Here is a 17,278-nt window from a genome sequence, read left to right as displayed (position 1 = left end):
GAAGAAGGGGACTCTCCCTTCTCACCTGGGTAGACAAGGAAGTGGCCTTGTGGAGTCTAGATCGAATAGACACAGGTTCCTAGAGCACACAGACACAGGTCCCTAGACCACATAGACACAAGCTCCTAGGTATGACAACCAAACTGGAAGAAGATAATAACGGCAAGGTTTGACAGCTATAGCTCACATAAATAAGGTCTATAACTATTGAAGGGAAGACCATCCTCATTGAAGACCCAACAGGGAAGATGCAAAGCATTTCCCCAATCCATGCTCTCCCCAGGCACCCTAGAGCTCAGAGACGGCAACGGTCAGTGCCGGATCCACAGCAACTGATGCCAATACCCCCATGCAGGGCCAACAGCAGCAGTCAGCAGGAGCTGTACAACCATCTTTTAAGTTAACGGTCTTGGAGCCCAGGGCCATCAGAGTAAGAGGGTGTCCCCCTTTTCCAGAGAAGGAAGGGGATGAGTAAATCAGGAACAAAAGTAGGAAGTCTTGGGAGAAAATGACCGAGTTTCAGCTTTTACCAACCACAAACTGAAGGTTGATGAGATGGCTCTGGCTAAGAGCACTAGCCACTCTTCCAGAGGGTACAGGGTAGATCCCTACCACTTACTTGAAAGGTCACAACTCTCTGTAACTCCATGTCCAGAGGATCCAATGTCCTCTTTGGGCCTCAGAGGGCATGCCACACATGTGGTACACAGATATACATGTAGGGAAAACACCCATACACATAAAATAAAATCTAAAAAAAAAAAAAAGAAAAGAAAGAAAAGAAAAATAATTTCATGCTTCTAGTGCTCTCAGGGAAGTTACAGAGCTTGCCAGACACGGGAGAGGAAGAGATGGAAGTGGTGAGCTTTAGGATGTCACAGGGAGCTGGGCTTGAGGGCCCGGGAAGAACACTCTAGCTGGGTCTAGTAAACCTCTCTGAAGGTCAGTTTTACTGTTCAGTATGACATTTAGAAAGCCAGTCCCCCCAGTGCCCAGTATAATAAATTGTATGCTGCATATGAAGTCACATAGCTGATTACAGAGTTCATGAAAAATTTAGTTACAATAAACGATTTATGAAACCTTCCCCTTCTTATAAGCCCCCCCCCCCTTTTTTTTAACCTGTGGCCAGCTTGCTTAACCCATTGTGGAACTTTTTCAGTGCACTAATTATACTGGACTCACTGAGTTTATCTACTTTGAAAGACTGTCTTCTATTTTGTAGTTTTACATGTATGCATGTACATCTGTACGGGGATATGTACACAGGAATGCAAGTGCCCACAGAAGCCAGAAGAGGGCCTTGGATCTCCTGGAGCTGGACTTACAAGAAGTTGTACGCTGCCTGACATGGGTTCTGGGAATTGAACTCATGTTTTCTGTAAGGGCAGTATGTGCTCTTAGTCATGGAGCCATCTTACTCCAAACTAGCTTTTAGATCAGTAAGGTCATTTTATGTAGACAATGTTAAGAATATGGCTGCCCTAGCCTTCTTCTGATCAAGGTAGGAGGTGGCAATGTTCTAAGGCTGGATGGCAAGCACTTCTTTTAGCCCAGACTTAGATTTATTGCCTTTGTTTTCCAGCCCTGGAGACAGAACTCAGGACCTCAGGTAAGCTAGGCTAGCTCTACGACGTCCAGCTCAACTGCCTGTCTTTCCAGTCTACTCCTAAAGCCTCAGTACAAACCCAGTATCAATTTAAAATCAGCGTCTGAGGCCTCCATCCCAAACTCTGTGTTAACTTCATAGCATCACTGTAGACATGGACATACTCAGAACGCTGCTCTATCTCAATCCTTTCAATAGACTAATAAGTTGGTAACTGCCAACGTCTCTTATGAGAAAAGAGACTGTGGCACATGAGACAGATTAAACTCCCACCCAAGAGTGAGGGTTGAATCTCTTCTTAGGGAGATTCCCATCTCTTCTCCATGATGTTGAACTGGAAGCTTCTCTGGGTGGGAGCCTACCAGCAGCGCCTTCCTGGGTGCCTTTCCTTTAGTGCATTCAGGTCATGGCAGATGAGCAGGGATGCCCATTCCTTATGAGTGATGGCCCTTCTTCTTACTCCAACTCTTCCCAACTTTAAATAGTGCCTCAAATTAAAAACAAAATCTGTAAAAACCTCAAACTGTTCGAGGTCCTGATGTGGAAGACGCTGGAGCTTGACACCAACAAGTCTTGCTCTCAGACCTACTCAGCCTCCTGTGTAACCCCATCTCTTGGATATATGAAGACAGATTCTCTATATTTTCCATAATGGTTTAGCGCTTGCTAAACTAATTGTGACTGATGCTCCCATTGGAAGTCTTACATAACTGTATTGAAACAGAGATAGATGAATTCCACTCATGACAAACTAAAGTCATGAGAAAGAATCTTCATGGGGAATTAACCTATGGGGACCTAGGTGATAAGTCACATCTCCCTCCCAGGCCAATTGATGGGCTGATGGAGAGATTAATCAATTTTCAGTCAGTAGGATCCTTCAGAGGAGGAGGAACAAGCTAATTTTAGGGATCCAGTCACCAGTGATGCCTGGCTCACATCTTGTTGCTATGCAGTTGGGGCTGTTTGAGAATTCCTAAATATTTTAGAAAACTTTCTGAACATTCCCTTGAGGCAGAGAACATTCCCTCAATGTACCCACCCTTGTTTTATTATATGTCAACTTGAAAAATAGGATATGAAAACCTTATTAACTTGGGAATGTCAGAATATTTTTCTAAAGCCTTACAAAGGAGAGTCATTATTTACCACATAAGGACAGAAATATAAAGATGAGTATACTAAAAAAAGAAACCAAAATAAATAAAAAACCCAAATCTCCTCCTAGACGGAGGGACCCTGAAGGCTAATAGCTGTACCAGCTGATATGCTACCACAGAACCTGACCTCAGCGAGGCCAGCAATTCTCCATGATGGCTTGCTCATCTCCAACCACAGAAAATTCTGGACTGGGACAATTAGGTGGGAGGGTGACTCAGCTCTGATGTATTTCCGTAACGCCTCCACAGTACCTCTAGAGCTGTGCTAAAGAGTCAGAAGAAGGTTCTCCAGGAGCTAAAAAGGTTCTCTTTGTTCTAGTCTAGAAGGAACATAGCCAAGGCAAATAGCTGTCACAGCATGAAGCAGGTAAACACAGCACCTATGTAAAACACAAGAGCCCCATGGCTAGGCCAATAACGCAACGCATGGGAAGGCAGACAGCCCTGGAAAGGCAAGTGATTGGTCTTTACAAGGAAGAGACAAGGGTTTTCATTCTCATTGCATAAAACAAACAAACGAACAAACAACAAAACAAGCAAACTCAGGAAGTCAGAGAAGCCGGTAGTGAAAAACAGAGCTTGCATTGCGGAGGTCTATCCATAACTTGACAAGACACTATATGGACAGAATGTCCTTCAGGCCCTGCCCTGCCCTTAATGGCAGCCTCGCTGTGCAGGCCCTGTCCTACTCATCTCTGTCATTCACAACATCTATATGACCAGTCCTATTCTCACCAGAGTCTGTAAAATATTAAAAGCCCTCTAACAGCAGCCAACATACTTTTCAGCAGAACAATAACAACAACAACAACAAAACTGCATAAACAACAGAGTTCCTTCGCCTAGGTCCTTTCCATCAATACTTAGTTACATCTACAAATCCCAAAGAAACTAAGTATAAAATCTTAAAACTGTAAGGGCTTTAAAGGTGACTAGGTCTGCAGCCTTCCCTGAAAGAAGTCCGTCTGTCACAGATCCTCACCTCAGGCCTGGGATGCTGGGAACACATTTTCTCCATTACATATATGTCTTAGTCTGTTCCTGTTGCTATGACAAAATACTATAGAATGGGGGAGTTTATCAATAACAGAGCTGTGTTTCTCATGGTCCTGGAAGCTGGGAAACCATGATCAAAGTTCAGATTCACATCTCGAGATGGCACTTCACTGTTGTGCTCTCCCATGGCAGAAGTCAGAAGGACACACGTGTGGGTCCTCTTACAAGGTCACTAATTCCATTTGTGACACTGCCCTAAGACATTACTAACCTCCTATACCTCTTAATTCTATCACATTGGTAGTTAAGTTTCAGCATGAATTTAGGAAGGACACATTCAGGTTGTAGTGATATGCATCCACTCCATTGGTGTCCATTAAGGGACTCCACAGAGGGTAGGATCCCTGGTCCCTTATAAGAGTTCCTCATGGTGGCATCCAGCACAACCTGGGTCCCTATTCCTCACTACTAAGATAGTTTTGACCAAAGTCAACAGCATTCTCCACGTTGTCAGTGTTGCAGGATATTTGGTCACGTTGCGAACCCATATTTGTGAACTGGAAAAACCTTGTTATGGTGTGGCTCAGCCCTAGCACACAGCTTTAACTCAAGAGCTTTCTATCAACAAGAGCTAAATAAAGTCAAAGGCAGGTCAAAAGGCGGATGGTTGCTTAACCATTTGAAAGGCAGTGGATGTAAGAAAACTAGGAAAGAGAAGAAGGGGCTTTGGGTTGAAGGGTGTTTAAGGCAGTGTGGAGAGGGAGAGGGAGGGAACCTTTTCCTTCTGGGACGTCGGTGGGATAGAAAGGTCAGCTGAATGCTTTCCCTGCCTCTCTGACTAGCAGGTTTTCACCCCAGCATCTGGCTCCTGAGTCTTCATTGGCAAAATGGAATGACTGGGATTTTGTTATTTAAAATAACATGTAGGGGTCCATGGACACATCCCTGTCCCTTCTTAATGGGCTATGCAGAATGTCAGTATTATTTGTCTTTTCTTTCTTATACTGTTCAGCAAATCATTATTCCTGCTTTTCAAGATGAGAAAATGAGTCACAGGAAATATGTAATTTACTTTAGCACGTAATATATAGAAGAGCCAGGAATTCCAACTATAGCCATTTATCACCAGCTACAGCTCAGCCCTGCCCTTCCAGTCTCTCAGTGGTCTAAAGGAACCTGGAGTCATGAATGATGCTATAAGAATCTACTAAGCCTGTTTAGGAAATATTAAGTTATACAAAGTAGAATTTAGCTAATGGAAAACCCCTGGTTTTCTTATCAGGAAAAGCTAATTCTGCCTTGGCTAACAGCTGTGTGGGAAAAGCATCCCTGGTCCGTGTCAGGATAATATAACAATATTTTACATTTTAAATCTCTCCATTCATCCAAGTAACCAAACTTTTGGATTTCTGTCCCTGTGAAACATGTTTAATTGCTCCAAGAGTAACTTGGACCATGCAACTGTATAAGGTGACGGGTTTCTGTTTAGGGCCAGCTCCCTTCTGTGCATTAGCCAGAGTCAGACATGTGCTATTTCTTATTAAAGAATCTTTATTAATCTCTAGGTGGTGGAGAAATTTCATACTGGGAAGGCATAGTAGCCCTATACTGTAGGAATATGGTTCTACACTCAAAATGTATTCCTGTACCATATCCCATTTCCCGCTCTGTCAGGGCCACTCTAATCCAAGCCAACTTCGGCTGCATGAAAAACAGCTTCCCACTCAGTTTCCTTGTTTCTTCTAGTCCATTTTTCAGGAGTAATTAAGCCATGCCCCGCAACACCTGCCCCTATTGGCCAAATCACCCCCCCCACACACACACACACATGCAAGCTCAGCTTGTTCTTCCACTCTCTCATGAGCTCTGGGTGACACTGGTCTTCTGAAGCCTTCTAAGAGAACTCCAGTCTCTTCTTGGCCTCAGGACCTGTGTTCTTGTTCCTTAATCGAAACTATTTTTCCCTAGACCCTGGCCTGCTAAGGTTCTCAAGTTGTAGAAAAACAAACCTATTATTTCCTTGTGTCCTCTCTGATTACCCTTTTCAGATCTTTTCAGATCTCTCCAGCCTACCCATACTCCCCCCACCCTGTGCCCCCCCCTCCCCACCCCCTGCCACTGCCACAGCCCATCTGCACTGGTTTATAATCTGTCTTCAGACAGGAACACGAGGTCCTCCCTCGAAGGGTTACTCCTCCATCTCCAGCACCGAGCACGTTCATTCCTGGTACTCTGCAGTTGTTTGGCAGCACAAAGCTAAAAGACCCATATTCTAGTCTGGGCTCTGCCATCTAAAGCTTTCCCAAGTGACCTAGCATGGTATTAATCATGGGCAAGTCTTTATGCCACAAGTATTGAGCAGGATAACAGTCTATCTATCCTACAGTGCTATTGTGAAGGCCCTATGACACAATGCCTATGAAAAAGCTATGAGGAGAAAGATGTTGGTCTGCAAATGTCAGGTTTTAAGACCTTTGTAAGAAGAATGGTTTCCTGGGGAAACCCAGAGCCAAATCTCTGTTTTATTTTCCTGAAGCAGTGTATCCATTATCCCCTGTACCTGACATTCTAAATCATTATTCATTCTTTACTCTTTGGCAACATTGTTTTTGTTGACAGTAATTTTCAACTGAAGGCAGGCCATTCTCCCTGGGGGGCTTCAGAGTTACTTAGAACCAGATCTTCCCTGATTGTGAGGCATAGGAAGGTAGTTGCTGTAGTTAATGTTTAGAGGTGGTTCCTCATTTCTTTTGAAAGACTGCTAGCTAAAGAATTTCTTCCAAAGGTGCCTAGGAGTGCTCTCACGAGCAGAGTCCCAGCAGCACCAGTGCCCCCACCCCCCGCAGGTGGCAGTGCTAGTGATGTTCTGTGTAGTGGAAACTACAGATCTCTCTTCTCAGTCCCCACTCTTTTAGGGTGACTCTCTGTGGTGGCTCTGTATTGACCTCAGCTTGGAAACGTCACTCCAAAGGAGTACAGAACCAGCAAAGCCATTCCGAGGTTTCTACAGCAATGTGAACACACAAAACATCATCAGACAGGGCCTTTGCAGAACTCTGTCACAAAGATCCTATGTCCAATGGCACTGTCTCAGCATGGTTAGCTAGGCTCTATTGGAGGCAAGGGTGTGTTACTACTGCAAGGTTTCTTGCTCAGTAGTTTGTTTCGGCGTGGCTATATAAAGAATCTGACTGTTATCTTTTAAAAATAGTTACTTTACCTGCAGAGCAAGAACAGAGGCCTCAATGGAACTGCAGAACATGAAAGTCATTCTCCATACTGCTTCTTCAGATCTCTATTCTGCCTGCGGTGACTCTTCCAGAGTCTTTCAGGTCTAGGGAAAAATCACAAGGTGTGTAAGGTTATGTGGGAAATGAGTAACTCCTATCAAGATGCTTTGACCAGACTGAAAATGGTCCCTCAAGGTCGTGGGGGATCTGGGTCATAGCAGCGTAACAAAAAGGCACAGATACCAGCTACTAGTCTGCAGTTATAGCAATCGGGAAGTCAGCGTGACTCTTGGTTTCCTCTTATGTCTCAAGGTAAAGAGCAGAAGTGGCTTATCATCCAGCTGCCAAGGTCACCTCCATGCCAAGAAGCTCCAGCAGAATCTAAGACACCAGAGACCACAAAGCCAATGACATTTCCAGGTCCTCGTACTTAAGACCCTTAGGAAGTAAAATGTTGAGTTTGTCTCCAAACATTTTTTTCTTTTCTTTTCTTTTTTCTTTCTTTTTTTTTTTCTTTTTTTTTTGAGACAGGGTTTCTCTGTGTAGCCCTGGATGTCCTGGAACTCACTCTGTAGACCAAGCTGGTCTTGAACTCAGAAATCTGCCTGCCTCTGCTTCCCAAGTGCTGGGATTAAAGGCATGTGCCACCACTGCCCAGCATCTCCAAACATTTTTAAAAAAGGATTCCTCAAATACCCATGCCCTCAAATGTTAGTTGGATGGCAGCCTTCATGCCATGCCATGCCTTCCTGGGCACAAAAGACTGAAGAAGAGGGGCTGACTAACGCCTAGACTTTGCCCCGAGTTTCTTTCTTTGCCCATCTTCTGTCCATTTCACTGAGCATAGGTACAATGAAAACCAAGCTGCCTTTCAAGTTCCAGGTTCTGACCTTAAAATGTGGGTCAAAAATATTTTAGATTCTTTTTTTCTATAAAGTAGAAAAGTTGAATCAAAACCATTGTTGTTGTTGTGTGTGCATTCTTGCATGTGCATGTGTCTTAGTTAGGGTTTCTATTCCTGCACAAACATCATGTCCAAGAAGCAAGTTGGGGAGGAAAGGGTTTATTCAGTTTACTTCCACATTGTTGTTTATCACCAAAGAAAGTCAGGACTGGAACTCAAGCAGGTCAGGAAGCAGGAGCTGATGCAGAGGCCATGGAGAGATGTTCCTTACTGGCTTGTTTCCCCTGGCTTGCTCAGCCTGCTCTCTTAAAGAACCCAAGACTTCCAGCCCAGAGATGGCACCACCCACAAGGGGCCCTACCCCCTTGATCACTAATTGAGAAAATGCCCCACAGCTGAATCTCATGGAGACACTTCTCCAACTGAAGCTCCCTTCTCTGTGATAACTCCAGCCTGTGTCAAGTTGGCACAGAAAACCAGCCAGTACAGCATGCAAAGGCCAGAGCAGGGGAGTGGGTGTTCTCCACAGCTCTGCCTTTAACTGACTTGATGTAAGATCTCTCACTGAAATTGAAGCCTGTGCATGTTGCATGTGTATGTGCCTGTGCACACATAAATACACACATGTGCACACACACATGCACGAGCATATGAATCAGGGTATCACTCTCAGAAATGGCAGAGGCCCAAGCCTTGCTGCTAGTGAATGGATTGGATACTCTCTGTTTCAAGATAGAAGAGCTTGCTCATTTGTTTTTCTAGGCTCAACCAACACAGTGGGAACTCAACAGATATCAACATTGGCTTCTGTACTAATCAAGTCAAGACCATCTAGGCATGGTGGCCCACATCTGTAATCCTTGCACTCAGAAGTCTGAGGCAGGAGGATCATGAGTGAGAGACTACCCTGGGATATACCATGACATTCTCAACACACACACACACACACACACACGCTTGTATACTCACATCTGTGCACAGGCACACACACATACAACATGCACAGACACCCCCATGCACATTCACAATACTCATTTTCACATGTACAGCAGCACATGTACATATACACACATGTGCACACACACATACACACACACAAACTTGAAGGAATATGCACACACACATGCACATACAGAGACAGACCAACATGTGAGTGTACATGCACATCTGCCCCCACCACACATGTGTGTGCCAAGGCACAAGCAGCAGCAAGGCTTGGGACTGTACCATTTCTGACAATGATATCCTGATTTACTTTTTCTTTGTTCCCAGGCTTCTTCACAGTGCAGTCACTTAAGGGCATAAATGCACGTGCAGAAACCTGTATGTGTGTCATGCACACAGACATGCACCCATGTGCACAGACATCCACACAAACACACATACTCCCAGGTATGTGCCATATGCATGTGCACAGAGACAGAAGTGTGTGTGTGCACACCCCCCCCCATGTGTGCTAAGGTTGACACCTCTGTCATGACTGCACAGTTCAGCCAAAGATCTGCTGGGTTAAAATATGTAAACTGCCCTGAAATCTTGTACATAAGTTACATAAATACTAAGTTAGAATCCAGGAACTCAAAACTAAGTGGGGAGGGCTAGAAGAAAATCCATGGTGAGTGGGTCAATATGGCCAAGATGGGAGGTTCCAAAGCAGAGATTTTTTTAAACTTTGCAGAAGCCCAATCCAGACAAGCCCATGATAACTGTGCAGTAGGCATCCCTGGCAAGGGTGCATTTGAATGATAATTTCCACAGGTTTTAGCGGGCTGCAACACACAAGTGACATGACAGATAAACACAAGGCTTGATGAGCTTACTAAAGGTTTATGCATGTAGTCATACACAAAGCAGAAATTAACACCCAGGGCAGATTTTCTGAGGGACAGTGATGTGGTCAGTGTCAGAACAGAGATGTGATAAGATTCAGAAACAGAGCCATAGGGAAGACTCTGGTAGGCTGCCAGTTGCCCTTAACAGTCACCCCCAACTACCTCCCCCTTTACCCCCCCCCCCACCTCGGTCTTCGCTCAGAGAGTCTCTCGGGGGTGGAGGGCACTGTTGTCAGTAGGAAGAACGTCTTGCTTCTTCTCTCCTTTTCTCTCTTCTACTTTTCTGCCTGGAGCTCTAGCAAGATGGCTAGAGCCATTCTGACAGGGATAGTATAGATCAAGAGGCTACGGGTCTCTTAGCCTCCCGCTCCTCAAGCCTCTGAGTCGACAGTAGCAGATACATCCCCGAGCTTTGGCTAGATGAGGAAACAAGCCCTCACACGTTTAGGAAACTTGCACTTTGAAAGATGAACACAGGAAAAGGGTAGCGATGCTTCTTCTCTCTCTAAGTGAACTTTAAATCAGGTCAAAGTGAGAACATGTTCAATGGCACAGTCCTGTATATAGCCAAGTGCGAAAATATGTCTCAAATATGCTGAACTTCTCATCCGTCTAAATTTGGAGGTAGATGGGGGCTTTAGGTAAACATCTGAAGGAAGACAGTCTGCAAGATTTACCAAATTAACTCCAGTGCTGGCGAGAACCGCAGTTGGCTGACGCGGCTTGCCTTAAACACCCTCCCGCACATGGCAAGCCTGCTCTGTAGTCACCGGCAGTAGTCCACACAGTGTCCACTATCACCTTGTATGTGGGCTCCCTTCTTGAGATGTTCTTACCACACAGGAACTTTTGAGACAGGTTTTCAATAAGAAGATGTGGTACCATGTGGCTCAAGAATACTTTGAGCAGTTCAAAGCCAGGAGTACGCCCCTCACCCGCTTCCTTCCTGCCCTATCTCCCAACTTGCCGCACATTCGCCCCCTCCAGCTGACCTCTGGGCACATCCTACAAGTTTGGAATTGGGAACCAGTGGTTCTAATTTGAGTCCCAAGTCTGCCACCAATGAGATGTCCTGATGAGCTGGCCTCTACCTCCTAGTCTAGGAAGAGCAATGCAAGCTGTGACTCCCACAGTGGTGAGACCTGTAGTAGAATTAATGCCCTGAGCACACTGTGGCAGGACTATTGGAAAACTGGGTGTCAGGCTGGAGGCATCTAAAACAGCTGGCCTAGTAGCCAACCACTGCCCTGCAATCCAGGACAGGGAGTACTGCTCGAAGCACCTTGCCCACTCCATACCCAGAAACTGTCATCGAGAGGTGACCGTTATGGGTTCCACAGGCAAAGGCTGTTTGTTTTGTTTTGTTTTCCCTCTACTTCTTAAGAGTCCAAGGCTGTCAGGTGGGGGCCTGCAGCTGTATTTACAACTATCCCCAAGTCTGAAATTCTGAAAATACATTTTTAAAAGAAGGACTCATAGGATAGGTGAAGGGAGAGGATTAAAGCCGGCAAGAGTCCCTGCCCCCATGCTGCGGCCATTTTGGTGGCTTGGCTATAATTCCTATGGCAATTTCCTTCTTAAACCCTAAAACGTTGATTATCCTATATTTATAAACTAATGAGGATCATAAAGATATATTTTCTGAACTGCTAGATCATCTGGCAAAGGCGCTTGCCATCAGGCCTGATGACCTGATGACCTGCGTTTGAACCCCAGAACCCACAGGGTGGAAGGAGAGGAAGGAGAGGAAGGAGAGCCACAAGTTGTGCTCTGGCCTCTGTGTGCTCCATGGCCAGTGCACAAGTCTGCATATGCGGGCACATGCACGCATGTACACACAACACACTACATTATTAACTTTAACTATTTAAAAATACGAATTTACATATATTAACTGTCTATGTCAAAGGGGCTAAGTACTCGGCTTCCACACAGACAAACATTGAGCATGCAACAGTCACTTTAGCCGTCCCTAAGAGTCTGTCTCCGCAGCTTTAAAGACTCATGTCACTGTGCGGTGAGCAGCACTATCCATTGTTTCCTGAGCTGTGTCCTCTCCCAGCTGGACTCTGTGCCTACTGATATCAGCTCCCAGGTCTCCTGTATGCCCAGCCTATGACAACTACCATACCACTGCTTCTATGACTTTGACCACTCAAGAACCACACAGCAGGAGTCATACAGTATTTGCCCAGAGTTTGGCCTACTGTAACATCTTCTTGATCTATCCATGTTGTTGCATGTGCCAAAACTTTTCTTTTGAAGGCTGAATAATGTCTCCCTGTAGGCTATGCCGTATTTGGCTAACTTGTTCCTTTGTTAGTAAATATTTGGGTGCACTCTGTGTTGCTGTGACCATAACTCGATGGGAGCATAAATAATTTGAGTTACTGCCTTACTTCTTTAGAATATATACTTTATTCCCTGCTTATCCTAAGGGAATTTTTAATCAATCAGATTCAGAATTTTATGCCATGCATTTTGATTTATTTAACCCTGCCCTAACCCCTCCCAGATCCATCCTCACTTACCTACTTGTCCAGCTTTGCCTTTTTTTGTTAAACCCATTGAGTCCCCTATGTGCTGCCCAAATATTCCTGAATCAGTGGTTTTCCCACTGCAGTGTGGTAGAATTATCAGGGACCACACTCTTAAAACTAACCTTCCCTCGCCTGGCAGCAATCAACTGCCAATGGCTACTCTAGCTCTTCAAGAAACCAGAAATTTCATTGCCCATCCAACCAAGAAATGCATACTGTGTGTCTGCTACATGGGTGGAAGCACTATGTAGATACACCGAACACTGTGCCACCTTGAGGAAACAGAAATGGAATTGACATCCTCAGTGAGTGACTAATGTGCAGGGTTCTCTAGAAACACACACATTCAGACTCACCTGCATATGCACACACACATATGCACACACCTCCACACACACCCACTCCCACTCACATATATATACACACATGCACACGTACACACTCACACGTACACATTCACATACATATGCACACATACCCATTCCCACTCACATATACCTCTACACACGCACGCGCGCACACACAAACACACACACACACACACACACACTATATAAAAGGTATATAAAATTGGCATAGACAGTGGAGGTGAAGTTAATGATGGCTATTTACACAGTGGAGAGGCAGAGAGCCTGGCAGCTGGCGCTTCAACAGTCCAGGTCTGGCACTGAAGCTGGCTGCTCTCTGGAGAGTCACTGGGGTTGCATTCATGTTAGAAAGCCCAAGAAGCTGGAGTCTAGCAACAACAGATGCAGCACAAGAGCTGTACTTATTTAGAAAGAAGAGGAATGGCCAGAGGGGTCCGTTCTCTGGGAGGCTCGGTGGGAAGGTGTCGTCCATCCTGAAAATATGGCATTGCCTTGCAGGTCAGTCCTCTCTGGAGACACCCCCCATTTCACCCGTGCAGATAGCCTCCTTAATTCAGTCGAGCGGCTGACAAAGGCCAATTGTTGTAGTACGTAGAGACGATGTCTTAGACATTTGGAAATATCTCTTTCATGGTTTAGTGGTTTGAACATGCTTGTCCCAGGGAGGGGCACTATTAGGAGGTGTGGCCTTGCTGGAGTACGTGTGGAGGAAGTGTGTCACTGTGGTGGTGGGTTTTGAGACCCTCTAGCTGCCTGGGGGACAGTCCTTTCCTGGCTGCAGGTGGATCAAGATACAGAACTCTCAGCTCCTCCTGCACCATGCCTTCCTGGATGCCGCCATGTTCCCGCCTTGATAATAATTGAACTTAACCTCTGAACCTGTAAGCAGCCCCAAGTAAATGCTGACCTGTGTAAGAGTTGCCTTGGTCATGGTGTCTGTTCACAGCAGTGGAAACCCTAACTAAGACACATGGGTTTCTTTTCTTGCTTCAGTGATGGCTTTCTTGCAATCCTTTCTTAGGCTCTCTTGTCTCCTCCCACACTCCTTCCTTTAGCTGTGCAAACTCCTTACCATTCCAGCCACGTTCCTGTGCAGCCTAACTCATGGCCGTTCTGTGTATCATCCCACATCTTTCTCCTGCCCCATCTGCCGCAAGTCTCTGAGTCAGGCAGCTGAGGGAGATGGCTGGGAAGGCTATCACAGAAGGGACCTGGTGGACCATGGTGGCTAAGCAGAGCCAGGCCCCTACTCTGCCGAGGTGGAATGTGGGGGTGTGATGCACCCACCCTGGTCTTTCAGATATTCATACAGGCGAGTGGCAGGATGGGAGAAGAGCCTGGTGTTCTTTTTGTGCCATCGCTAGGGGCCTGCCGGAGTGCTCCACTGCCACTGGCACGTGCTGCCTGGTCCTGGGTCCTCTCATTCTTGTAGACCACCAGGAGAAGTGGAAAGGCGTACTGACCCTTGGAGACAGACCTAAGCTGTGTATATATTTCTGGGACAGACGGCTATACCAAACTCTTCTAACCACTGAACAAGGCTGCTTTCTCAGTAAAGGCTGGGGCTCAGAGCAAGAACCCTGCTGCCTCTGTGCAGGACCAGAAAGAGTTAACGTTAATGAATACATTAGCTGCTATCTGCTCTAGAGCTTCAAGGTGCAAGGCAAGGCAGAGACTTCCTGGCTTTAATGAGCAGCTCAGCCCATCAGGAGTTTGACCCTTAGTGACTCATGCTGCATGGCACAGATAGCCAACCCCATGGAGACTTAATTCACACTAGAAACTTATTCCTCAGCAAAATAATGGCACCTCTGCCTAGCCAGATAAGAGCCCCCCCCCACATATCTATCTGATAAGCCCTAAATAACTAGGGTACAATAACATTGACACAATGCCTAAGTAGAACCCTCTATAACTGCAGCCCCCACATGCCTTTGGGCAGGTGGTTTAGCTGGCTGTAGCTATAAACTCTAACCCCGTCTTTTTGTTTTGTTTTGTCTTGAATTCTTGGTACAACCTACACAACCACTGGCTTGTCACCACAGTTCCTATACAGCATAACCCATCCAAGATGAGATAGGCTGATGGGCCATGTCTAAGCACAATTAGATCTTAGTCAAAAGGATGATCACATTTAGTTTCCCTTTAACTAGATTAGAACAACAACAACAACAACAACAACAAAAAAGCTCGATAGCAGAGAAAGTGCTAAGCAAAAGAAATCCAAGTGTAGTGTGTTCATGTTCAGGATACAATATGCCACCATCAAATATGTCACCCTTTTCCTGACCTAATACACTTGGCAATCAGAGGAGCAAGATTGCTCCAGCTTCACACCCTTGAAAGGAGACGGGGCTGAAGAGACAGCTCAGGGGTTAAGAGCCCTGGCTACTCTTGCAGAGGAGCTGGGTTCAGTTCCTGACACCTACATAGTGGTATATAAGCACCCATAACTACAGTTGCAGGGATCAGGATGCCTCTTCTGGCCTCTGTGTGCATCAGGCATACATGTGGTACATATATGTGAATGTAGGCATTCATAACACAAAATAAAAATTACTTCTTGCTGCACAGTAGTGGTGGATGCCTTTAATCCTAGCACTGGGGAGGCAGAGGCAGGCGGATTTCTGAGTTTGAGGCCAGCCTGGTCTACAGAGTGAGTTCCAGGACGGCCAGGGCTACACAGAGAAATCCTGTCTCAAAAAAACAAAAAACAAAACAAAACAAAACAAATGTACAGAAATGAGCCAGTGCCCTGCTTATCAGGGAAAGTGTACAAAGCTTGCAGTGCTGTCCTTTTTCTTCTCCACCCCCACCTGAGGCCTCTTGCCTTTGTCCTGTTTTCATAGTTGGTAACAGTTTGTCAGGTTTCTATGGAATGCATCTCTAGTTTTCATTTCTTATGAGAGCTCCACTGTCCGGTAAGACTCATTGCATCCACCCCTAGGCTACTGATCATTCTTATGCAGATGGTGTCAATCTTTAGGTCCTGCAGTTAACACCCCCTTCCCCTGCCCCGCACAGGGAACTCCAGCAGGAAGTTGCAATGAAGCAGAGAGGAATTCTAATGTGCAAATTTTACTTCCTGAATTCACTTTTGTGTCACCTACACCGGCCCCCTCCCCCACAGGCCCCAAGCCAAGGATACAAACACCTCCAAGAGAAGCAAGCCACTCTCACTGACGGATGCTGACCACTGTGACCAGGGGCTGTGTGCTGGGATGGGGTTACATAAGCAGGGCTAACACTAAAAGAGGACTTTCAGAATAGCAGAGACTCCAAGGCGACCACTGCCAGGAACCACGGATCATTCTTCTCATGCTGGCTCCACAGGACTACAGAAGACGCCCCAGTTTTGTGCCTCATTAGCAGCGAGAAGGGCCACTAACAAAGAAACTCACATGTCATTAATTCATTGGCCTGGACCTTAGTGACCCAACTGGCCAGATAGTTTTGTCACACTTGGATCCTGAATGATGACATCTAAATGCAGAGTAGAATGCATTGGCCCCAGACATCAACTGCCCGCCCACCGCTGACCAAGGCTCACTGAAGGGGCATCCGCAGAGAATGGTTCTTAGTTTCGGCTGACTGCACTTGGCATGAGTCACCGTCCAGCAGGAGGTTGTCAAAGGAGAGAAAGGAAAAGGGAGTGGTACAAAGCCACCATTGCCCTGGATGGCTGAGAATCACAGGACTGCAGAAGGCTGAAGCCCTAAGCGAGCTGAGCGAGCATTTATCCTGAGGTTAGACCTAGCCACCAGGAAGGGACAGCTGACAACCTGAGGATACCCTCCCCGAGGATGGTAAGGGAGAGATCTGAAGCATGGTGACCCTCATGAGGGAAACTGAAAGGTGAGGGGCCAATGAGCAAAAAAATCAAGAGGAACAAAAGCTGCTCGGAGGATCTAGAGAACGTATGAGAGCTGGTGGCTAGGCCCTGGCATCTCCAGAGGTTCCCATACAGCTCCCTGGGCGGAAGCAGTGCTTTTAAGTTCCCAGGTGACACTGAAGCAGCTGGTCTAGGGACACACAGGAACACTGCTCCAACCAACAAAACTACCATTTGTTACTTGGGCTGCTTATCTGCTTTATTGTTCTAACTAATTATCTAGTTAATGAATTATTTATACAGTCTCAAATACTCTAGCCTAGTCTTTTTTGTTTGTTTGGTTTTTGTTTTTGTTTTTGCTTTTTGTTTTCGAGACAGGGTTTCTCTGTGTAGCCTTGGCTGTCCTGGAACTCTGCAGACCAGGCTGGCCTCAAACTCAAAAATCCACCTGCCTCTGCCTCCCAAGTGCTGGGACTAAAGGCACTGCCCGGCTTCTAGGCTAGTCTTGAACTAACTATATGGCTACGGATTACCTTGAATTGCTCATGTTCCAACTTTTGGTTGTGAGCCCAGCCTTTAATGGCTGAGCCATCTTTCCAGCTCATGTTCCAACTTTTATATGGTAGAATTGCATGTGTACGCCATGTAGGCTGCCTGGTTTTTGATACCCTCTATCCCTAGTATTCTCCTAAGGCATAATGGCCTGTTTCCCAATAAATCCAAATTTGGGGGAATTTATTTATTTTAAAACCTTATACATGCTTTTCTTTTTCTTTTTCTTTTTCTTTTCTTTTCTTTTCTTTTTTT

At 45.8% G+C, this 17,278-nt stretch overlaps 1 protein-coding gene across 7 annotated transcripts in view; it reads right to left on the bottom strand.

Moving 5' to 3' along the window:
• Nucleotides 1–17,278, bottom strand: part of Ankrd31 (ankyrin repeat domain 31) — a 207,245-nt gene that overhangs the window by 2,992 nt on the left and 186,975 nt on the right. For all 7 annotated transcript variants that reach the window (XM_031360124.1, XM_031360123.1, XM_031360125.1 and 4 more), the window contains one exon: nt 6,986–7,099. In XM_031360124.1, coding sequence (XP_031215984.1) covers nt 7,053–7,099 — 47 coding nt within the window. In that variant the 3' untranslated portion in view covers nt 6,986–7,052. The remainder of the gene's footprint in view (nt 1–6,985; nt 7,100–17,278) is intronic.

Source organism: Mastomys coucha, unplaced genomic scaffold (genome assembly GCF_008632895.1).
Source record: "Mastomys coucha isolate ucsf_1 unplaced genomic scaffold, UCSF_Mcou_1 pScaffold8, whole genome shotgun sequence".
In the NCBI taxonomy this organism is placed as follows: domain Eukaryota; kingdom Metazoa; phylum Chordata; class Mammalia; order Rodentia; family Muridae; genus Mastomys; species Mastomys coucha.
Note: the sequence above shows the minus strand (reverse complement) of the source record. Positions and strands in the feature narration are given on the sequence as shown.